This window comes from Oryzias latipes, chromosome 8 (assembly GCF_002234675.1).
Source record: "Oryzias latipes chromosome 8, ASM223467v1".
NCBI lineage: Eukaryota > Metazoa > Chordata > Actinopteri > Beloniformes > Adrianichthyidae > Oryzias > Oryzias latipes.
Window position 1 is genome coordinate 5,191,746 of NC_019866.2, and position 24,137 is coordinate 5,215,882.

The 24,137-nt window shown below is 40.8% G+C and overlaps 3 protein-coding genes across 6 annotated transcripts; all 3 read right to left on the bottom strand.

The window, feature by feature from the left end:
- Positions 1-127: 127 nt before the first annotated feature.
- Positions 128-4,556, bottom strand: LOC101165981 (cyclin-dependent kinase 6). 2 transcript variants are annotated; one of them, XM_023957395.1, is made up of 8 exons: positions 4,473-4,556; positions 3,982-4,210; positions 2,262-2,394; positions 1,998-2,165; positions 1,793-1,902; positions 1,672-1,722; positions 1,407-1,539; positions 129-1,247 (listed from the first exon to the last, which is right to left on the bottom strand). In XM_023957395.1, the coding sequence occupies exons 2-8, from the start codon at positions 4,203-4,205 to the stop codon at positions 1,170-1,172; spliced, it is 897 nt and encodes a 298-aa protein (XP_023813163.1). In that variant the 5' UTR covers positions 4,206-4,210; positions 4,473-4,556; the 3' UTR covers positions 129-1,169. The 2 variants fall into 2 exon arrangements, with proteins under 2 accessions (XP_023813164.1, XP_023813163.1); XM_023957396.1 differs by lacking the exon at positions 4,473-4,556 and having other exon boundaries at positions 128-1,247; positions 3,982-4,470.
- Positions 4,557-4,724: 168 nt separating this feature from the next.
- Positions 4,725-15,303, bottom strand: retsat (retinol saturase). The gene is made up of 11 exons (XM_004071262.4): positions 15,087-15,303; positions 14,148-14,330; positions 13,801-14,042; positions 8,754-8,955; positions 8,470-8,667; positions 7,150-7,269; positions 6,938-7,076; positions 6,699-6,808; positions 6,447-6,616; positions 5,667-5,826; positions 4,725-5,566 (listed from the first exon to the last, which is right to left on the bottom strand). Exons 1-11 carry the CDS (start codon positions 15,268-15,270, stop codon positions 5,418-5,420), a joined length of 1,857 nt encoding a protein of 618 aa, XP_004071310.1. The 5' UTR covers positions 15,271-15,303; the 3' UTR covers positions 4,725-5,417.
- A 1,939-nt stretch (positions 15,304-17,242) lies between these two features.
- Positions 17,243-23,770, bottom strand: LOC101156172 (glycylpeptide N-tetradecanoyltransferase 1). 3 transcript variants are annotated; one of them, XM_004071264.4, is made up of 13 exons: positions 23,638-23,770; positions 21,946-22,051; positions 21,412-21,486; positions 20,995-21,139; positions 20,794-20,912; positions 20,337-20,428; positions 20,096-20,212; positions 19,773-19,943; positions 19,589-19,697; positions 18,845-19,015; positions 18,591-18,755; positions 18,356-18,493; positions 17,243-17,822 (listed from the first exon to the last, which is right to left on the bottom strand). In XM_004071264.4, exons 1-13 carry the CDS (start codon positions 23,739-23,741, stop codon positions 17,802-17,804), a joined length of 1,533 nt encoding a protein of 510 aa, XP_004071312.1. In that variant the 5' UTR covers positions 23,742-23,770; the 3' UTR covers positions 17,243-17,801. The 3 variants fall into 3 exon arrangements, with proteins under 3 accessions (XP_004071312.1, XP_020560774.1, XP_004071311.1); XM_020705115.2 differs by lacking the exon at positions 23,638-23,770 and adding an exon at positions 23,351-23,423; XM_004071263.4 differs by lacking the exon at positions 21,412-21,486.
- Positions 23,771-24,137: the final 367 nt, after the last annotated feature.

Consider the following 24,137-nt stretch of genomic DNA (forward strand, 5'->3'; position numbering starts at 1 on the left):
TGCATAAATAGATCCTTGTTTTCCTAATCCAAGCTGGCATCTGGCTCAAAACTGCACAGCTGGATAGCTCCAATATCGCTCGCCATTTTTGTTGCACCTGTAAGTTAGGTTGTGGTTTGAGGGGTTGTAAGCTGTAAATAAAACATAAAAGAGAAGCAATTGATCCATAAAGTTATTTAAAAAATCCTCCTTTGAACTTTAAATATAGTGAGGGACATTTGGATTCCCAAGGGCAGGAAATTGGGTTCTATGAGATAGATTTCAAAATAACATGTCTTAAAAATATATATAATTGTAGGTTGTTTTTTTTTACCAATCCAGGTTTTGCAGACAGACATGAACCTTCAACCACAAATAGTTACGATTTCAAAAAGATCTCAAAAACTGCAAGAAACTAAAAATGTCCAACTTTATATTAGATCATGTAAAATCGAAAAGAATTTCAAGACAAAGATGTTATTTATCCGGATTTGACTGAGTTATGGTTGAATTAGGGGAAATGAAAGACTTAAATGTCATAACTACTTCCGCAGCGCCCCCTTTCTTTCACACTCTGAAGTTTCTGCATTTGAAAAAACCAAACAAAAGATGTTTTTAAAAACATTTTTTTAGAACAGTGCAACTTGTAGAAAAATATTTTTACAATCTGTCGATACAAAAATTAAATACAGGGGTAATCTGTGCTTTTTACCCCATAAATACCCTCTCAGAAACAAAACATAAAGACCTGAGCTTTTTCCTTCGTTTCCAAAAATATACTTCAATCAACTTAAACTTGCTCACAAAAACGTATACTTCTTAAAATTGAAATTCTTTTTCCGAAATCAACCCCCAGCAATAACAAAATAGCTTTTACATTCAGCAGGAACCCAACCGACACACAAATCTTTAACTAAAGGAACAACTTTCTGTTCTTCTGTTCATTTAAGAACTAAAACTCAGAAAGGAAACCACAGTTTAAGTTTTCAAAACAACTCCTGAATTCTTCCACAAGTCAAGCGCATCCCACACATTGAACCCCACATTAAAGCCTCTCATGATGCTGAAGAATTGAAGTTTTCACAGCTGATTAACAAACCAGCCTATGAGAAGAAATGGATGCTGGGCTTGACGGCGCAGAATCTCAGAGAAGCAGCTGGCGTCTTCCTCCTCCTGCTCCTTCCGTCTCCTCAGTGCTTCACAAAGAAATGATGAGCCAGGGCTTTGGCGGCGGAGACGCGGCGACTCGGGCTGAATACCAAACATTTCTGCAGGTAAAGAGACGCACACTTAAATCAGGAATGCTGCCTGAACTATCAGAAATCAAAAGATGAGTGAATTACTGTGTTTTCTGTGGTGAATGTGGGACAGATGAAGGGATTTAGGAACAGCTCGGGTATTAGAAATACAGTGACGGATGTGCTCACAGAAAGCAGGTCGTTCTCGTCTGGGTCCAGGTTGGGCAGCAGCTGGGTGCAGGAGCCGGGAGCCCCCCAGCTCCCTGAGTACGAGATCGGGCTGTCCTGAGGCCACTCCTCCTCGCTGGGCAAACCGATCACCCTGAAAAAGAGAATCACTCATAACCTGGGGAATAAAAGCATGAGCAAATACAAATTGCCTTTGTGTTCGAGAAATGTATCTTGGAGTAAAAACAGAATCACTGGCTTTTGCAGAAAAAGGAAAAATGCTCACTCAAATATTTTCTGCAGCTGCTGCACCTCTGTGAAGCCCTTAAACAACGGTCTGCAAAGCAAAAAAGAGGGGAAAGCTGTTTCTTTAGGCAATAATTCAAAATTCTGACGCTGCGTCCAACCTCAGCAGGAAGAGCTCAGCAAAGATGCAGCCAGCGCTCCACATGTCCACAGAGGACATGTAAACAGAGTTGAGCAGCACCTCTGGAGCTCGGTACCACAGAGTCACCACCTCAGAGGAAACAAGAGAACATGATATTTAAAAAAAAAAAAACACATGAAAAGAGGTGAAGAACATGAGGACACATCAGAAAAACCCTCACTTACCCCCGGAGTGAGAGCGATGTTAAAGGTGTGGATCCTCGCCAGACCAAAGTCTGCGATCTTGATTTCTCCACGGCTGCTGACCAGGACGTTCTCTGGTTTCAAGTCCCGGTGCAGAACAAGGTTTGTGTGCAGGAAGTCCAGCCCCCGCAGCAGCTGCTGCATCACATCCTACAGGCAGCAATGCAACGGTTACTTCCACGCTTTCGGAGCAGGGATGTGACTGCAGACTCCCCTGGGGGGGGGGGTGGGGGGGGGGTGTCCCACCTTTATGCAGTTACGGCTCAAACCAGGAGCGGGAACCTTTGACAGGTAGGTGGACAGGTCCTGATCAATGTACTCCAGCACGAGAGTGAGGTCCAGAGTGGAGCCCACCGGGACAGCAGATGCATCTAAAAGTCTGAGCAAAATCACTGTGATGACGATCAAAGCAAACTCAGGACAAATAAGCAGATGCTGCGCAAACAGGGCCATTAGAAACGAGTCAAAACATTTACTCCGTTGGCAGATTTTCTTTAAATTAGCAAAAAAGAATCTGTCAAGGGGGAAAGAAAGATGGCAATCTTATTTTAAGAAAGAAATGTTAGTCTCTATGACTTATTTTGTCAAACTAAGATTATGTTTCTATTGAAAAACTTTCTGGATCAGACCATTTTTATTAAAACTATGTTTTATTTTTACTTTCTTAGGATTTAATTTTTTGCTTTGTAAATGTACAGAAAAACACGTTTTAAAAGGATTTTTCATAACGCATTTACTGTGTTTCAATAACAAGTCTGTGAAATGTCTGCACAATCGAGCAAGGTATTGTGGGTAATTCAGTAAAACACACATCTTTGTAAATAAAAATATAAACTAAGACAATTAATTAATTCATCCCTTGTATTTTATGCAATATTTTTGGTTAAAAATATATGCTTATAACTTTTAATTTTTGGCCTAGACACATTTTCTTTTGATGTGTCTGCATCTTCATGTCGCCGAAAGCTGCAAAATTAATATGCAGCAGAAAAACACAGTAATAGCACTACGATTTTTTTTTTTTTTAAAGTCTTATTTGTTTACCTTGAAAGTCAGAACAAAGTTCACAAACTTTAAAGCCTTGCTTTAAAAACAATTTTGAATTTAAAAACCTACACAAAACATTTTGGACCTTTTCTTTTCAGTTGTTCTCTGAACTCACCGCTCAGTCACATCGGCTGTTTACAATGAGGCAGGAATGACTCTAAACTATGTTTAGAACAGTTTTCATTGAGGTTTCAAAAGGTTTTTTGAAATTTTGGTTTAAATAAACATAACTAATGTTGTGACATATAATTGGGATTTCCCCTTGAAAAAATCCTTGAAACATTTTGTATTTCAGTGGAGCTTCACCTGTTTTTAGATATTTTTCACATCATTTTGACGTCATCTTTGCTTTGTTTTTGAATTGAGACATTTCTGTTTTGTCTTTATATGTTTGTTATATAACTTAAAACGATCTAATCTCAATGTTGGTGATTTTTTAAGTAAAAATTGCATTTTATACTCAGAATTTAGGTTTATGATAATTTCAGGGTCATTCTAAAATTAATATGTAATACAATGAAAAATATCTGTAAAAACGTAAAGAGAAAAAAAGACGCCACATGACTATCTTATAACTTTTTTATTACACTGACGTTACAAAAATAAACTCCCTTTAGGGGCTCCGTACCTATGTCACCTGTATATGTGTGACTTTGCTGTTAAAATGCATTGGTTTGGAACTTGTTTTAATTTACTGTTATATGTGTGTGTAAAACATTTAATGTTTGCAAAAAATCAAAAAGGAAAACAAATTGTTTTGAAAAATACAATGAAGTTGTGTTTTATCAACACTTTGATCCATATGTTATAACTTCTGTCTGTTTAGATACCTAGTTATTAAAATATGACAAAGGATAAGATTAAACATAAATTCTGGCAGTTTAAAAAACCGCTTTAGAAAATAAAACGATAAACCTACTTGACTATGTTGGGATGGTTGAAGTAGCCCATCTTTTTCAACAGCGCCACCTCCCGGATCATGAAGGGAGGGATTCCGGCTTTTGCCGAGTCCAAGCTAAAGTTCAGCTTCTTCACCGCCAGGAGGCGCTGTTTCTCCCCGATCTCTCTGGCTTTGTAAACCCTCCCGAAGGAGCCTTCTCCGACCTCCGCCAGGAGCTCGTACCGCAGCTGCTCGGTGCTCATGGCCGCTGTACACCGAATTCAAAAGTTGAAGAAAAACTCCGGATAAATGTGGATGTTTTTTCCGATGACAGTCGTTAGATTGAAAGCTTTTCCTTCCTTTAGCTGCATTCAGAGTAAGCTAGCTTTCGAGACTGCCTCAACGCACGCAATAAACCAGATTATTGAGATTTGCAAAAGGAAAACAGCTAAACAATGCAATAACAATCATATAATGTTACAATTAGCAACTGCAAAGAAATGCACAGGCTGCTTTTTTTTCTAATTTACCCCCAGAATCCTTGGCGCGCAGCCCCCACAATCCTCCTGCAGAAACGTGCGCATATCATATCAGCTTTACAATATTAGAAAAGCACACCCCTTTTTATTTGTCAACTAATCAGAAAGCTTAGATTCTACATTAAATAAAAAAAACACTGCTGATTCATGTGGAAAAGATGTTTTCAAAGCATGACTCCAGATAAACAAACACATGATTTCTGCTGTTAATGAAGCAAAAGAAAGAAGACACATTACAGCCACTTATATATTAAATTCGGGTTTATTTCTACAGGATGTAAATAATAACAAAATTAGGCACAAAGTAAAACATCAAAAAACTACTACAATGAAAAGAATTTTGTTTTTGACATGTTCTGATGATGGAAAACATTTTTGTTGCACGGGTAACGTTAGGTTGGTTGTGGTTAGCTGGCAGTGGATGATGGGAAGTGGGGGAGGACTTACACCATGCAAACAGTCCCGTCCACAACTCAGAGACAAATTTCTAATGAACCCTAGTTGCTATGCAACCACTATGTGCTAGAAAACAAGTTATTTTGATTTGGCTAAAAACGGCATCATCATAATTTTTTAGATCAAAGTATGATTGGAGTCATTAAACTGTCCAAATTACCCAACAATGTAACACTTAAAACAGTAAACATGCAGATTTGAAACGCTGGAATGACTGAATTTCTCTGGAAATAAGCATCAAGTTATGATTATTGTTATTTGAGATGTACTTTTATTTACTTTTATTTTATTATTAATTATTATTTATTTTGAAAACGTTCAGTGTGTTGCACTACACTAATGATCACATCCATGAGTCCATCTCACGACCGGCCGTTTAGTTTACATCGTCTCTGTTGAGTGTCTGATACCCCCCCCCCCAAATAAATGTTCTACTTTTTTGTGTCATGGCACCGCAGACGAACAAGAGTAAATCAGCCTTTATTCTCCTTTCATCTTCTTGCTGAGATGTTTCATTCTCTTCGCCAGAGCGATGGCGTCCAGGTGGAGGTTGCGGTTGAGAATGACCGAGCCGCAGGACAGGGCTCCGGCGAGGGCGCCGCCAAATCCACACGTAAACAAATCCTGGCCTGTAAAAATAAAAACAAAAAAATAAAATATGACTTTGAGATAAACACAGCGCACGCGGGTTTAAAGCTATGGACCATTTGATGGACGAGGCGGACTCACCTGTCAGGTAGAGATTCTTCAGAGGAGTCTGAGGTCTCATCAAAGTGTTGAACTCGGGATCAAAGCGAGTCATGCCGTGATCTATGCCGTAGACCTCACCTTTGGGGGCTCCAATGTAATGCATGTTTGTTAGTGGGGTTCCAGCATCAATGTACTCAATCTGCATCCACAGAAAAAGACAAGAAACCTGCATCAGGACAACCCGCCACAGCCCGGATTCACAGCATTTCCTGTTTGAATTCTTATCTCTTCAAAATAATTCTGATTAAAATTTCCCAAAATCAGGAGGGAGACGGTCAAACATCGAACGTATGTCTACGTGAACAAAACCATCAAGTTGCAGTAATATATTACACAAAAAAGCTCTGAAAGAAGAACCCAAAAGACCTTGTTTTTCAAATTCCTCTGCAGCAAATGTTTGCAAATAAAGTTGTTGTTTCTTTTTTTAAAACCATCAGGATTCTGGAGTTTGTTTTTAAGAAAGACTACGTTTAAAGTTCTGCATCAAACAATGAGGTTCCTCGACAGCACAGAGCTTCACAGACGTTACACGGATTCATGGTGCAGAGAATTAAAAATACAATATATGTCGTCAAGCCTAAAGTCTGAAGAGTAAAATAGCGGACAACTTGAAAAAGACAGATAAAAAAGAAGACTATAAAACAGACTTCCATGTAAATGATGACGAGTCGCCTAACAAGGCTAAAAGATTTGTTTGTGAAAACTTTCCAATTTGAAAGAGTTTAGCTGCACCACATTTCTACAGGAAGCATCTTTCACCTTATCTCTGGTGATCTTGGGGAACACTTCCAGAACCACCTCCAGAGCGGCGTCAATGAACTTCTGCTTCAGCGCTTTATAGTCGGCACTCCTGTTGGTCACCTTCTCGTCCTTCCACTGCTCGAACCACTCAAAGGGGGCAAAGCTGACCAGCGTCATGGTGGACTTTCCTGTTGTGAGGAAGAGGAAGAAACAAAATTCTTCAGAGCGGCGTGGCTTTGTGAAATACTGGTTCTGATCTCAAGACCCTACCTGGAGATCTCTCATTCCAGGTGGAATCTTTAGCGGACGGTGAGGACGCAAACAGCACAGGCAGGTTCTTACAAGACTCCTCCCTGTCTCCTCTGAAATAATTGTCCAGCCTTTAAAAGAAAGCCAGAGGATTTGGTCAACCTAATATGCAACAGCGCAAAATTCAACACAAAAATGGAGGCAAAAAACAAAACTGAGAATCTGCATTTGTCCATAACTCAGAATTCAAAGTCACAAACATTTCCTCATAATTGTTATCAGGAAAAATCCAGTAGTTGTCTGCTTTCAGGCCCAGCTCTTCCTTGGTTCCATTTAGGCCCAGAAAGATGCTCAGGCCACTGCCACCGTGCTTCACCATACTGAGCTGCTTCTGGATGGCTGCACAAACACACAGGAAACTGACGTGTCAATCCAAGAGATGGAACAGAAGGAGGAACTCTCTCTGCCCAACCTGGCGTGGCCTGGAGCTCCTTGGGCAGCAATTTCTCATAGGTGTTGAAGATGCCTGCATTCGAGATGACCATAGGGGCGTGGATGTGAACTTCCTCCTGACCTTTCAACACACTCACACCTGAAACCAAAAAAAAATAGAAGCTGTAGGTCAGACATGTCCACAGTCCGGTCTGCGTTCAACTTTCCACCAGGCCACAGGCTGCTGTCACAAAATCAATACTATGAGGCACCCTGCATTTTCTAAAAACTGTGTGTACAATTTCTTGATTGTGGTTAGCTAAATTCCACTGTTTGCTGTTGAAAACCTATGGCAGTGCGGTCGTGCTGCTTTTCTGCGTCACTTCATTTTTACAATGTCAACAGTAACTACAAAAAGGGAAGATGACATCGAGAGCTGCTGCTTCCAGGACAAGTGGAAATTGGTAGTTTTTTTTTCCTGTGAAATACAAAACTACTGTGTCTGCCTCATATGCCCAGTGACTGTTGCTGTTTTCAAGAAATTCAACACAAAGAGTCAGAAGAGAAATGCTAACTACTACAAGCTAACTGGGAAGGAAATGTGCAAAAAATTGACAAATATTCAGTAATTTTGTTAAAAACCTTTTTAAATGTATTGGAGTTCTATGTGAAGAAATGAAAAGTGTGTAAAATGTTCTAAAAAAGGCCCACTCTGATCATCTTTTGATCTAATTTCAAAGCGATTGCAGTGGTTTTTAATTATGATTATGAAAAACCTGTGTCAATTTTCTAGGGCATAATTTCTGCAGAGCAGCAGTAGTTCAATAGAAACTCACCTCTGAGTTGTGGGTGGGTAAATTGGTATGGTATAAGCCTGCCCCCATTCCCCATCATCCGTTTGTTTACACTCTCTCCGGCTAGCTTACAGCCCCTCACTCCCCCAATAAAACATTATCGATGCAACAAAAATGGCGAGCAGTATCCGAGTTATCCAGCCGTAGAGTTTAGAGCCAGATGCCAGCTTGGATGAGGAAGACAAAGCCGTACGTGGATCCATTTGTCTGCAAGTGGATGCATCAGAATGGAGCGGAGCAGGGAGCTTGTGGCTCGCTGTTTTAGGTCCTACATCATGTCTACAATTTGAATACAGAAATGCCATTTTAATCTTAGCTTTCTTTATGCATGTGCTCCAACGTTGGAAACATGCCACAAGAACATGAGTGGGTCTTTAAAAAGTTTGCCTTTAATGCTATTAAAACATTTCAAAGAATGTCAGCCGAAATGGTAGGACCTCTTTGCAAAAAGTTTGGACACCCCTGCTGTAGATGGAGTGATCGGCTGTGAGGAAAGTTTTACTCACCGCAAGCTTCCTGTGCACTGTTGAATAAGATGCGGTTGACTGGGGCTCTAACAAGAACGGCGCCCCCTGCCTTCTCAACGATGGGGATCATGTTATAGGCAATCTGACTTGATCCACCTTTGGGGTACCAGGCGCCGCGCATGTAGTGAGCGGTGATCAGGCTGTGCATGGAAAAGCTGGCATCTTTGGGCGGGTTTCCTGCAGATCAGTGGGAGAAGACAGGAAATGTGAGCTGTAGGCAGACGAGGAATCCACGCAGCGCAGAGACGAGCAGCCGAACGTACCATAGGTGCCAAAGATGTAAGTTAAAACGGCCCGCAGGTCTTTGTTGGCAGTCAACTCGTTGACCACATCTGCTAAGGTGCGGGGAGCCATCTTGTAGAAGGTGGACACGTATTTGAGGAGGCCACTGCTGATCAAGAGCTTTGCCACCATGACGGGCATGAGCTTCAGCATAGCCACTATCCAAATCCCATTGCCGGTTGTCTGTAGACAGAAGAGGTGATGCACAGATCATGTCTCTGTTTATGGAAAAATAGGAACTAAAGTTAAAACAATAAAGACATAAAAGATTAAAAGCAACGGCAAAGACAACAATGAAATGGAAGGAAAGTTTGAGGAGGCCCGATATGGGGAGTCCAAACTTTTTGCAAAGAGTGCCAGATTTGGTGAGGTTCAACCATTCGGCCTGACATTCTTTGAACTATTTGCAAATAAACTATTAAAAGACCGAATATGATGAAAATCGTGTTTTTAACTTGTTCATGTGGCATTTTTCTCACGATTAAGGACACGATTAAGGCGTAAAATTACATTTCTGTGTATTTCTTTGTTAAAAATCGTTGGAAATCATGAGCAGACGAAAAAAAAAAGGCTTTGAAAAATGCTTATGGGCGTGACAAAAAACCTGCAACAGCAAGCCACAAGCTCCCGGCGCCACTCCATTCTGATGCATTCACTTTTCCGTGCAGGACTTCATTTTCCTTGTCTGAGCTAGCATCTGGCTCAAAACCGAGCAGCTGGATAGCTCCAATATTGCTCACCATTTATGTTTTTTGCTCTGCTAATAATCTAGCCACAGGGGTTGCAAGCCAGTTACTTCTGTGCCGGTCCCAAGCCCGGATAAATAGAGAGGGTTGCGTCAGGAAGGGCATCCGGCGTAAAAATTGCCAAAATAACCATGCGAATCATCCACAACACTTTAGACATACCGGATCGGTCGAGGCCCGGGTCAACAACGACCGCCACCGATGCTGTTAACCTACAGGGTGTCGGTGGAAATTTGACTACTGTTGGTCGAAGAAAGAGGGGAGGCAGAAGGGTCCGTGGCCAGAGAGAGAAGGGAAAAGGCAGGAACATAGGTTTGAGAATAGGGACTCTTAACGTTGGCACAATGACAGGGAAAGGCAGAGAGCTGGCAGACATGATGGAGAGAAGGAAGGTAGATGTACTGTGTGTGCAGGAGACAAGGTGGAAGGGCAGCAAGGCACGTAGTATTGGAGGAGGATACAAACTGTTCTATCATGGTGTTGATAGGAAGAGAAACGGGGTAGGAGTGATTCTGAAGGGGGAGTTTGTAAACAGTGTTCTAGAGGTGAAAAGAGTCTCAGACAGGATGATGAGCTTAAAGTTAGAAATTGAAGGGGTGATGGTGAATGTAGTCAGTGGGTATGCGCCACAGGTTGGCTGTGAGTTAGAAGTGAAGGAGAGATTCTGGAGTGAGTTGGATGAGGTCATAGAGAGTATCCCCAGAGGAGAGAGAGTTGTTATTGGAGCAGACTTTAATGGGCATGTTGGTGAGGGCAACAGAGGTGATGAGGAGGTGATGGGCAGGTTTGGTGTGAAGGAAAGGAATCTGGAGGGACAGATGGTGGTGGACTTTGCAAAGAGGATGGAAATGGCTGTAGTCAACACTTACTTCCAGAAGAGAGAGGAACATAGAGTGACATACAGAAGTGGAGGTAGGAGTACTCACGTGGACTACATCCTATGTAGACGAGGTCATTTGAGAGAGGTTAATGACTGCAAAGTGGTGGTAGGAGAGAGTGTAGCCAGACAGCACCGCATGGTGGTGTGTAAGATGATTCTGGAGGTCAGGAAGAAGAAGAGAGGGAAAACAGAAAAGAAGACCAAGTGGTGGAAGCTACAGAATGAAGAAACTTGTGAGGAATTTAGGCAGAAGTTGAGACAGGTCCTGGGTGGTCAGAATGAGCTTCCAGATGACTGGGAAACTACAGCAGAGATTATCAGGGAAACAGGTAGGAAGGTGCTAGGTGTGTCATCTGGAAAGAGGAAAGAAGGTAAAGAGACTTGGTGGTGGAATGAGGAAGTACAGGACTGCGTCCAGAGGAAGAGGTTGGCTAAAAGGAAGTGGGATGTAGAAAGGACTGAGGAAGGTAGACAGGAGTACAAGGAAGAGCAGCGTAGAGTGAAGAGAGAGGTGGCAAAGGCCAAACAGAAAGCTTACGATGAGCTATATGACAGGTTAGACACAAAGGAAGGAGAGAAGGACTTGTACAGACTAGCCAGACAGAGAGACAGAGATGGGAAGGACGTGCAACAGATAAGGGTGATTAAGGACAGAGATGGAAAGGTGCTAACAACCCAGGAGAGTGTACAGAAAAGATGGAAGGAGTATTTTGAGGAGCTGATGAACGAGGAAAATGACAGGGAAAGAAGGGAGGAAGATGTGGTTGTTGTGGAGCAGGAAGTAGCAGAGATTGGAAAGGATGAGGTTAGGAAGGCTCTGAAAAGGATGAAGAGCGGAAAGGCCGTTGGTCCTGATGACCTACCTGTGGAGGTATGGAAGTGCTTAGGAGAGACAGCAGTGGAATTTCTAACGAGTTTGTTCAATAGGATTCTAGAGAGTGAGAAAATGCCTGAGGAATGGAGGAGAAGCGTTCTGGTCCCGATCTTCAAGAACAAGGGTGACACGCAGAACTGCAGCAACTATAGAGGAATCAAGTTGATGAGCCACACAATGAAGCTGTGGGAAAGAGTAGTGGAAGCCAGGCTTAGGAAGAAGGTGGAGATTTGTGAGCAGCAGTATGGTTTCATGCCCCGTAAGAGCACCACTGATGCCATTTTTGCTTTGAGAATGTTGATGGAAAAGTACAGAGAAGGTCAGAAGGAGCTGCATTGTGTGTTCGTAGATTTAGAGAAGGCGTATGACAGGGTGCCGAGGGAGGAGCTGTGGTACTGTATGAGGTCGTCTGGAGTGGCAGAGAAGTATGTCAGAGTAGTTCAGGACATGTATGAGAGAAGTATGACGGTGGTGAGATGTGCTGTAGGTCAGACAGAGGAGTTCAAGGTGGAGGTGGGACTACACCAAGGATCAGCTTTGAGTCCTTTTTTGTTTGCTATGCTGATGGACAGGCTGACAGACGAGGTAAGACAGGAATCTCCCTGGACAATGATGTTTGCGGATGACATCGTAATTTGCAGTGAGAGTAGAGAGCAGGTGGAGGAACAGCTAGAGAGGTGGAGGTTTGCTCTGGAAAGAAGAGGCATGAAGGTCAGTCGTAGTAAGACAGAATACATGTGTCTGAACGAGAGGGATCAAGGTAGAAGCGTTAGGTTACAGGGGGCTGAGGTGAAGAAGGTTCAGGAGTTTAAGTACTTGGGGTCAACAGTTCAGTGTGATGGGGAGTGTGGAAAAGAGGTGAAGAGGCGAGTGCAGGCAGGTTGGAGCGGGTGGAGGAAAGTGTCAGGAGTGTTGTGTGACAGAAGAGTGTCAGCAAGACTCAAAGGAAAGGTGTACAAGACAGTGGTGAGACCAGCTCTGCTCTATGGGTTAGAGACGGTAGCAGTGAGACAGAGACAAGAGGCTGAGATGGAGGTAGCGGAGATGAAGATGTTGAGGTTCTCCTTAGGAGTGACCAGGTTAGACAGGATAAGGAACGAGTACATCAGAGGGACGGCTCATGTTGCCTGTGTTAGCGACAAAGTCAGAGAAGCCAGACTGAGATGGTTTGGACATGTTCAGAGGAGGGATAGTGGATATATTGGTAGAAGGATGTTGGAGATGGAGCTGCCTAGCAGGAGGGCAAGAGGACGGCCAAAGAGGAGATACATGGATGTCTTGACAGAGGACATGAAGTTGGCTAATGTTAGGGTAGAAGATGTCCATGATAGAGTGAGGTGGAAGAGGATGATTCGCTGTGGCGACGCCTGATGGGAAAAGCCGAAAGAGAAAGAAGGCTCTGCTAATGTTAAGTTGGGGCTGTAAGGTAGCATGAGAGCGGGTTTACTCCGGTGATTTTGTAATTACGGTTGAAACTATGCGCAAGAAAACAGACTTTTTTTTAAAAAACATTTTGGCTAAAAGCGGCATAATAACAATTAAAAGACCACTGGAACCACTTTGATAAAAGATCAAAAGATGATCAGCGTGAGACTTTAATGAATATTTTATTGTAATGGTATAATTTTAATTTCTTCACATCTACACAAATCTATCTAAATACATTTTTACCCAAATTACTGTGAATTTGTCACTTTTTCACACTGTTTATTCCTAATTAGCAAGTATCCTCTAGTAGTTGTTAATAAATTCACTAAAAACAGCTACTATCTCTTGGCATGTTCTGCAGATTCATTTATTTGGTATTTAATTAAAAAAAGAAAAAAAATCTTCCATTTTCCACTAGTCCTGGAAACAACTTTTTTTTTTAAATTTATATATCCAGTCGACATTTTAGCTATAAAGCATCACACCTACTGTGTTGCCACAAGTTTACAACAGCTTACAACGTACTTTAGCCAATCACAATCAAACACAGTTCTTAGAAAATTTTGGGTGCAGCATATTTTATGACAGGAGCCTGCTGGAAGTTTGAATGCAGGCGGCCTTGGACTCGTCTGAATTTAAACGTAGGAAGGGACAAGAAAAGTAAAATGGATAAATCAATTTATTAAATGAGTTGTGTAAATGGCAAGTTAAAAAAGTGATTAATTAAAATGTAAAAATCTCCGCAGATGCAGAAACTCTCAGATCCACAGATGAAGGAGGCTTAGTGGCTATAAAAAAATACAATGACTTAATAGTCTTTTAAAGTATATTACAGCTTTGATAAAAACATAAATAACTAAAATGACCGGCTTCTATGCATGTTTTAAAAGCCTCATATTAAGCAATACAGAAAGAAAGGCACTCCTCTGACCTTTGATTTCAATCTGACGACATCAGCATTAATCTGGATAAGACAGTTTTAGTGTGTCAACGTTCAGCTCTGAGCACGTAGTTCAGAAGAGCAAAATTGTATACTAAATTGAAATGTTTGCCTCTAACCCTAACGGCGCATTTGGCCAGCTCACTCAGTTGATACAGACCAGGGACAGGCGGGTGAAGTCATCGATGGCCTTCTCCTCTCCAGGGAAGCGCTTCTTCAGCTCCTCGGTGAAGCGAGCCTTGCCGCTGTAGATGGGGTAGCAACGGCGGTTTTTTGGTGGTCCCAGCAACACCATGTCAAACGGGTTCTCCAGAGGCTCCCACTGCAGCTGTCCGTTAGTCATCTGCTCCAACGTGCAGTAGAACGGCGTGTTCTCTGAAAGCTCGCCCACGTAATGGATTCCTGTGTTTGAACAGCAAGTATTACCAGCACACCTTGATTTGTTCCTTTTGCAAAGACAAAACACCAAATTCTGACACATCTCAAAGACAAAAGTCGTTTTCTAACCAACGTCAAACTCAAAGCCCTTCTCAGTGAAAGTGTGGCAGCATCCTCCGGCTCGGTCGTGCTGCTCCAGAACCAAAACTCGCTTCCCAACTTTAGCCAGCAGGACAGCAAGTCCGAGTCCACCGACGCCACTGCCGATGATGATCGCATCGAGGTTCTCTGGGACCTTACTGGCCACGAAACCTACAGGGGGGACAGAGAAAAAATGTGCCTAAAAGAAACAGTGATTTCCTTAGATTCTAGATTTTCTCTTCTTTATTTCTGTTTTTGTTTTTTTAAGGAAAGAAATTTGAGAAAATTGTAGGGTCAACTCATGTGACGTCAAATGTGGAATGCATTTTAAATCAAAATGAAAGCATAAAACAATCATCCAAAAACTACAATATATGAAGTTATTTAAAATAAAAATGTATTTAAGAAAAATACCAGATGTTGCTTTATATCCTGAAGAATTTTTATTTAAATTAGCCATTTCTTATATTCAACTAGATGCAGAGTAATGAAATGAATGCATGCTTTTATCAACATAGGAAGTCAGATCTTACAAGATTATAAACATGTAACAAAACATGAACTAAAACACATACATTTAAAATAAAATATGTGACATATTTTAAAGGATGATCATGGATTAAGGCCACTAAACCATAAACGCAATAAAAAAATATATATAAAATACAGTGCTATTTTTCAAGAAGATATTGTCATATATTTACTTTTCCTGTAAATAATTGTTTTTAAATAGAATAAGGCTTTCCTGAGTGCGCGCGTGCAGTTAGCCTTCCGTCCTGTTGCGTTAGTTTTGGTTTCAAGTCGGCACGCGCTCATGATGCTTCCTAGCTTAAACCATTTCACTTATTCGTTTAATTGTTCATTTATAGCAACTGAACCCAGCTAACGTCTGGAACATCTGACGTGCAGCAGGTGTATTGGACTTACCTTGCTTCAACACTTTATTTTTTTCCTTCTTGTCGTGAACCATCTTCTTTAACGGCTCGCGCGTGTCCTTCTCAAACGGGTTGGGCCCGGAGCCTCCGTAGACATATTTAAAGACAAAAAAGGCCAAAACCGCACAAAAAAGCAACGGAACAATCATTTTTGACAGCCCGAGCACCAAACACATGCAGGAAAGTGCACCGACGTCTCACTTCCTCAGGTGGTACAGTTAAGTAACGCCCAGACCGGGAAAGTAGCCAATCAGAGATCTTCTTGTGGGAGGTGCCATTTTATTATTGACCAATAAGCGTTCAGTTCAAACATGCGACTGTTTTTTTGTTTGTTTAACAGGAATACAGTATTGTTTTAAGATGAGAAAATTGAGAAGTTTACTTTCCTCCTTCATAAGCAAACGCCTTTTTGACATGCGTCACATCTAATAGATTCCATGTGTCGTGTATATATACGTACAAGTACAAATGTGTCTATGATTAATAGTAACTATAGTGGCATAATTTACATGCATATATCTGGCATCGTTTGCTTTTGTTTTTAGTCACAATTAACCAGAACTGCCTTAATCCTTGGTGGCATAGATTCAACAAGGTCCTGGAAACATTTCTCAAAGAGTTTGGTCCATGATGTCGACATGACAGCATCACGCATTGCTGCAGATTTGTCTGCTGCACATCTACGATGCCAACCTCCCGTTCCACCACACCCAAAGGTTCTCCATTGGGTTGAAATCTAGGAACTCTGCAGGCCATTTGAGTCCAGTGAACTCATTTTCAAGAAACCAGTCTGAGATGATTCCAGCTTTATGACATGATGCAGTATCCTGCTGGAAGTAGTCATCACTGTGGTCATAAAAGGATGGACATGGTCAGGAAATGATCAGCTGGTCTAAGGGGCCCAAAGTGTCCAAACTGCTCACTGGATGTGATCTCTTTTTCTGACAATTCTCTGTAAACCATAGAGATGGTTGTGGGTGAAAATCCCAGTAGATCAGGAGTTTCTGAAATACACAGCATAATAGTCACTTAACTGGCTTTTCTTCCCCGTTCTGATGCTCGGTTTGAACTGCAGCAGATCCTCTTGACCATGTCGACATGCCTATATCCATTGAGTTGCAGCCATGTGATTGGCTGATTAGCAATTTGCGTTAGCAAGCAGTTGGACAGGTGTGACTAATAAAGTGGCCAGTGAGTCTATATCTGGATAGTCTTTAGTATTTTTTGTTTTGATTGAAATAAATCAATTCCAAAGTATGTGATTTCTTAAATTAAAAAATGACATCAAAAAACACATTTTAGTGTATAAATGTGAATGAATGGGGCTGTAAAGTGGAAAATCATTCATGTTTGAGGGGAAAGTTTCACCGTAATTATGGACACAACACAATTAAAAGTTCACTAATGTTGTATATATACCAAAAAGTAAATACAAATCTGCATTTCTTATCCTCTGGTTTTTAACTTAATTTGGAAAGAAAACTTTAAGCTAATTGGTTTAAATTGTTTGATCAGTTAATTACTTTATAGCAGGTATTTAAATAAAAAAGGTATAAAATAAAATTGTTTTTTGTTTCCTTAAACCATTAAACCCTTTTTCAAGGTTTGCTTTGATCACTTTTTAAAACTTTGTTGGAACAAACCACTTTTTTTTTTTTAATTACAGTAAAACATTCTTCTTCAGCAATGGAGGATGAATTTAACAGACAGCAATCTGATAATCAGAAGACAGAACTAGGTGAAATATTTGTCCAAAGCAAATATTGTGAAAAACATTTATTTTTATCTCCTTTTCTGACTTTGAGGCTGCGGTTCATATTTTCTGAGTTAGTGCTGAGCAACTGTACAATTTTCCTACGGGGGGGGGGGGGGGGGGGGGAACTTAAATAAAATCTGAATATGTATTAATGTAAAAAAAATTAAAAAAAATAAAACTTCAGAAACCGTTTTTGTAACCACTTAAAACAAATGCAAATGCAGCATTTTGTTGCTCATTTTGTGCGTTACAACAGCTGCAGACCAAAGGTCACGAGGACACATCAGGACACAAGATGGCGTCAACCTGAAGCGGTGGTGAAACAGGAGCAGCAGGGCAGCACAAACAATAAGACTCACAACCAAAAAAAATACTCTCAACAGAAGCCCAAATGTCCAGTTTTGGTATTTATTACCGCATCTTTTTCAGGGCCTCTGAACGTGTTAAAATATTTTTTCTTATTTTGATGGGATTTTTTTTAGCTCTAAAACTTAAGAATGAGTGATTTGTTTTTATTAGCAAAAAGCATTTCCAACATTTAGGAATAAAATTAAACAGAAGATTCTAGTCTGCATGTGTTCAGGGCATAAACGCAGTCATGTCTGACATTATTTACAGGTTCTGAAGATTTTCTGGATATGCCAGCTGCGAGTGTTTTGGTGGCCAGTCATCTGTGCAAACAGATGCAGATTTGTGTACAATCAAGACAGCTTTCTGATGAAATACAGTTGTCTGCGATGAGAACTAGAATGGCTTATGGTCCGTGTGATCGGGGAGGGTGGAAAGATGCGGGCTTTCCCAGCCTCCAGGCCTGGCAGCGGTAGTGCAGCTCAGAGTTCAGAAGGTCAGAAAGTAAAAATGGGCGGTAGTTTCCTCTCCTAAGCAGGAAGTCATCAGTCCACAGTGCGTTCTTTTGCCTCATTGGTAACTCGTGCTCTCAGGGTTCAGCTGTCACTGCAGAACCAAGCCAACCTGAGACAAAAACCAACCAGAACAAGTTTTTAAATTCAAAAGTTTGCCACGTTGCTGAAAAAATTAAATAAGGTTATAGTTTCTCTGATGCCCTGTCAGATCTGTGCTCACCTGGCGTGCACTGTATGAGCCTTAATTGGTTTACCCGTGTTACTTCACCCATTTACGCTTTATTTTCTGTATTTATTTACTCATTTTAAAAGATTATTTCTTTTTTTTTCTTCCCTCTTTTAATTTTACGTATTTTCTCAACTGGTTTAATTTCTTCATTTTTTTTCTCAAACTAAATTTGCTTCGAAAGCATACATTTGACATAAAATAATGTGAATGTTTCCAATTAAAAGCCTGCAACATTTTGACAACCTTATCTGCAAAAGGATTGTTTTAATCATAATTAAACCACCACTGAAAACACTTTGAAAATAAATCAAAAGATGACCCGACTGGGACTTTAAAAAAAAAAGCAAACAGTCACTTCATGCCCATCTGCAGAAAGTGGTACGTCTAGGTCATGGTGTGAAGCTAAGACCTACCTTCTCTGGCCCCATGCTGGGACACTTCCAATTGTACAGATAATACTGTAGATTCCCATCACCGATGCCAAATTTCAACTTCTCCAAGAAAGTCTTGTTTTCCATTAAATCCAGTGCATTAAAGACATCAAAGCCTTTCTGTAAACACACACAAAAATCAGTTTCTTGTGTGCATAATCTTTAAGCAGCAGTGTTTTTTTTTTGTTTTTTTTTAAAGAAATGACGAAGAACAAACCGATTTGGCCAGAATGAGAGCATCAGACATCAAATCAAGCAGTGGGGTGGTGGTGTGCACATTGTAAAAAGAGTATGCTGCTTTGAGACTCCGGTGCACAGGATGGTTCATGATGGTGGAGGGCAGCGTGTAGAAACTCAGGAAGTCCGTCACTTTTCCATTCGACTGTCAGACGGTAAAATAAAAAAAATTAAAACAATCACACGGATCAGTGCCATAGCGGCAGAGCTAAAACCTTCTCAACAACCATTTACCTCCACAAGATAGGTGTCAACAATGTTCTCCTGGGGCAGAAACCAGTGTTCCACCTCCTCCTGGTTCATGACAGGCACAAGGTTGAACTGGCTCAGGTATTCACGGAAAAGGCGATGCACCACTGGCACATCCTTCTTGGTCATCGGTCGCAGACCAGAAGTCTTTGGAGCCTAAAGGAGGAGGGGCAAGGGAAGGGCTTGCATCTTAAAAGTTTCCTTTAACTATCTGACTACCAGAGGAAAAAAATAGCACACTCTAATTTTTTTTTTAATCTACCAAAAACTACAATTCCCAGAATCCCCCCCATTTGCATCTGACATCATTGAAAAGCCCCAAATGTCCTCTGTAGACACCAAAATGAGGTCATTTAGCAGCAGTGGTTGGGAAATATTCAGGTTATTCTTAATTTGTCCTCTACAGATTTCTGTAGAAATCTATTCCATTTCTGTGGATTTTGCTGTAAAAAAAGACAACAAAAATCTCTAATGGAATTAATTTTTTTGTTCCGTTTGAGATTTATTGTGCAACTATTGAATAGAACATTAAATAATCAGTAGAAAAAGAAAAACATCAAGCATTCCCTATAAAGTGTGCAAATCATGGAATACTAAAAAATTTTTTAAAAAAGTAATATTTACCCCAGTACCAGGTGAAAACGACCACGTGGTATTTTACATTTTAAAGATCTGATTAAAAAAGAACAAATTTCTTAGATTTGCTGCTTAATTTGTGCCACAACTAACCTCGGGCAGGCGGTAAAGCTTCATTGTGCGCTGCATAGTCATGTTCCTGCTCAGATGGGAGAACTTGACCTCAATTAGTTTCCGTGGGTTCAAGGAGCGATGCCAGTACCTTTGCAAATGAAAAATGGCAAAAATAAACTCAGGAACATCATGAGGAAGAAAAAGTTGCTTCTCCATGACAAACCTGCAGGTGCCTACAGGTTTGGGCAGCACGACTCCGGCTGTGTACACAGCCTGGAAGATGCCCTGCAAATTGACCCTTCTAGTGATCTCTCTGATCAGAACTGGAGCGACCCGTTTGGAGCGAAGCTTCTTGTGGACACAAAGGAAGTTGATCTCAACCATTTTCTTTTCTCTAGAGCAAAAAAAAAAGAAAGAAAAAATATTTTAAACAAAACATTTTAGACAATTTCTCATGTTTAAACAGTCCCACAACTCATTCAGACAAAAATGGGAGGTGTGATAGAAATATTGACATTCATTCAGGTCAAGATTTCATCTCTTTACATATCGTAGATGCGAATGTTGGCTGGAATGGCGCTGATGAATCCCACAAGCTTCTGGTTGGAGTTCACCCTCACACCACAATGCCACTGTGGCAACCAGCCTGGAGGTCGCAGCGCCCTGAGAAACACAGCAGCCAGTCACCTTCACAGAACGTCCATCTGCTCTTTGTTATAAACACACCTATTTTTAAAATTATGTTGGATCTTTTTTAAAGGCAAAATGATAAATTAGGAAAAGTTACCAGAGAAGAAACTCAGGAGAGTAGTCAAATCTGAACATGTTGTCATCGTCTTCCACATAGTTCTCATTGAGAAGAGTGTAAAGCTCCTTAAGCTGTTTTAGAGAAGCACAAGGGAGCAGTTAACCGTTTCAGATTCAGAAAATCCCTTCTGAAAGAGAAGACTTGAATCTGAAAGTTACATTTTTTTAACCCACGTAGATACTAAAAGCTCTGAGAGTTTAAGATGTGCAGCCTATGATATATAAGCTCTTGCATTGTCTAAATAAAAGATCAAGTTTAACATATTTCGGCAGTTTAACGGCAAAAATATCCAAGTTGCTTAAAAAAATGAAAGCATAGATTGAATCTAAATGGATTAATATTATTAAAAGTAATAATATGAACTGTAGATTATTATTTTAATTGAAAAGGATTGAATGCCCAGGTATTGTTTCATATGTCATTCAACCTCTCGTACCACAGCGGGATCCCCCAGGTCGAGGGTGTCCCAGCTGAAGCCCTGCGGGAGGCTGTAGGGCTCCTCTCGAATGGCGTCCTTATCAGGTTCAATAGAGCCATGAGACGTCACCGTCTCCCCTGTGAAGTCAAAATAACACGCCACATTATGACATATGTCTCGCTTGACCTTAAGTTCTGAAACCTCTGATGTTTCTCACACCTAGCTTGGGAACGGGCTGCGTGTCCCAGAACTGGTAACTTCTCCGAGTGGCTTCCTCCATGGTCTTGGCTGGACCTTGGCCCACAGAGAAGAGTTCGATGGCCTTTTGGATCTCCTGTAGCTTATCAGCTGGCAATGAATTCACCTGTTTTTGAAGACCAAATAAAAAGATCTTTATTAAATTAAATGAAAAGAGGGGAGCAGCAGACAGAGAAGCTTACGACATTCAAAATGAGATCTACTTTTTATCCAAGATTAAATGAACCTTCCACATAAAATTTGATCTTAAAGACCCACTCCAATCATCTTATGATCTAATGTTAGAGCCTTCCCAGTGGTCTTTCAATTATGATTAAAAAACTTTCATTTTCTATAACGTAGTTTCTGTAGAGCGGCAGTAGTTCATTAGAAATTCACCTCTAAGTCGTGAGCGTGACCACTGGCACCGAGTAAGCCCGAGTCATCCATCTGTTTAGACGCTGTCCTGCTTGCCTACAGCCCCTCACACACCCAACCTAACATTAATGGTGCAACAAAAATGGCGAGCAATACCTGAGCTATCCTGCCGTACGGTTTTGAGCCAGATGCCAGCACAGACGAGGAAAACAAAGACGTTCGTGGATTTATTCGTCTACAAGTGGATGCATCAGAATGGAGCGGAGCAGGGAGCCTATAGCTCACTCAGCATATCTTCTACATCACAAATGCTCTCTTTTTGAAAATGTTGCTTTTTTCTGCTTGTTATAATGAATAAAATAATTTTCTTTTCTAATTCATTTTCTTAAGAAACGATCTCCATCTTCAGAAAAAAAAACAAAAAACACAAGAACATGTTAAAAACATAGTTTTCATCAGAGTGAGTCATATTTAAACAAACATTACTTTCTTTCTTTTGGATCATTACTTTTGAAACTAAAATTAAAAAAAAAAAAAAAGTGATTTCACTCTTGCCTTTGCAAGTGGGTCCTGAGTTGCTTCGGTGGCACCAGATTTCTTCTTCTTTTTCTGTTTCTTTTTCTTCTTCTTGGTGCCGGTGTCGTCACCCAAACCCCGATCGCTGGAACAAGATAAGACATCCACTTATTTCTAAATGAATGTCTTCAATCAAAAAACCAGTATCCACCTGTGTATTTCCCAAATTCTCCATTCAAAAGTTACTTCAAAATCATAAAGACAAATGTATTTTCCCACTTCTGTTTTGCTTGACACTATTAGATAGATAATGCCAGCAGATGCTCTGGGAAAGGTGAGGAAAATAAACCCTTAGCTTAAGGAAATGCAAGTCACTGGTTTAACTGATAAAAATGAAATGAAGAGATAAAATATAGTATATTAAATCAATTCAAACATTATTTACCAACATTATGTGCTTAATGAACCTCATTTAAGACTCGGAGCCCACAGAGCCACACATCTACCACATACTTACAGAGGATTATCTCATTAGTGTTCAAGAGAGGAGGCAGGGCAAGTACTTGTAACCCCGGTGCAGATGGTGAATCACATGACTTACAGAAGAAGAGTATGTGGCATCGACGCATGCGTACACACGTATGTGCAAGGGGTCACCGAGCAACTAGAACAATGGTCAACAAAACATTCAATAGTTTGTTCTCCGGGCTTCTATTTCAACCGACAGGCAGAATCATCCATTGTTTCCAGGCTGTGTTAAGGTGGGATGTAAATGCTGCCAGGACAGAAAGTGATTTGCTTCACAGCACTTCAACAAGTCACGACAATATCCTACAAACAGCAGGATAGTGCAAGTGTATGACATTCAATCTGTCGCTATTCTTTCCAACTTCAGTGATCTAAGATTTAGCTCCTCTTGAATGGGTGTCATCTGTCTGAGCCTAACGCAGGATCTCATAAAAAGACGACCCACCTGGTTTCGCTTTTTCTTTGTCTGCACAAACACAAATAATTAAAATAGAGAAGATGTCTCCACAGGAGCACGGTGGATTTTTACTTTGTATAAATCATCAAAACGAGTATATTCCCAAGCCTTTTTCTATTCGTCAAAGGTTTTCTGGGACTTGCATGTTTTAGCAATACAGACAATGAATTGAAAACTTCCCAAAGCTATTTGATTAACAAGGCGAGAGCAAGAAAACATGCAGGTTTTGCGTCCTTTCATAAAGATTTAGCCACGAAATTCAGCCTAAGACAATGGGTTTGACAGCTACGTTAGCATGCTAGAGCTAGCGCGTTAAACGTCAGTTGGAGTTTGATCGCTTACATCTCTGTCGTGCATCTGAACTAACCAGCGATGTATTGCATTAAATGGTAATTCATTGGGTAAGTTGTTAAAATTATACAAATCTGATAAGTTTTAAATACGGGACTCGTTTATTACCCATTTAATGTTTCTCTTCAACTCTGTCTCCTACGCCTTGCTAGCATGGCTGAGGAGATTCGTCACGAAGCACCGCCTACATGGCGATCCAAATAAAGTTTCAGCCAATCAAAATCCAGTACTGATAAACCGACACTTTTATTAGCCAATTGAAATATCACAAGTGGGAGTGGCGACAACCCCTGCCTTCGACCGCTAGCCAAGGCATTGGTTAGCATAAGCTTTGAAAAACAGCTAAATACAATGGCTTAATTCACGCAAACAACTGAAAATGATGCTACTCTTACCCATCGTCAAAGGGATGCTCGTCATTTTCGCAATCGCTACAGTGTGCGTGGTCTTCTACATCTTCTTTTTCCTGCTGGGGTGCTGTCTCATTCTCATCCGCCATCTTTAACCAGGAAGCGATGGACCACCGCGTGTCCTCTACGCCTTTAAACCTGCTTTGCTGCTATTGGCCCAAAGTGAAAAGTGGTTCTTACTCTGTCCCTTTACACCGACACGTAAAACAGACGTTCAACTTTCAATAACCATGTCGCATAAGTTGCCAAAACGCTTATAACATTTTGGCTGTATTGTCAGCTGTGTGAATTGTTCCTTTTCTTTCACACATTAGAGTCATGTGATCAGAGCCGTGCCTTCAACCCATTCAGAGTGGAATGGCATGGAAGGAAATCTGATTAAGGCAAATTGAAGTTAGGGAAGATTCCTGAAACAAGTAGAAAAATCTACAGACCTACGTTTGTCATTTACATTTTCAATGTCAATGAAAAAACTACAAATAGAA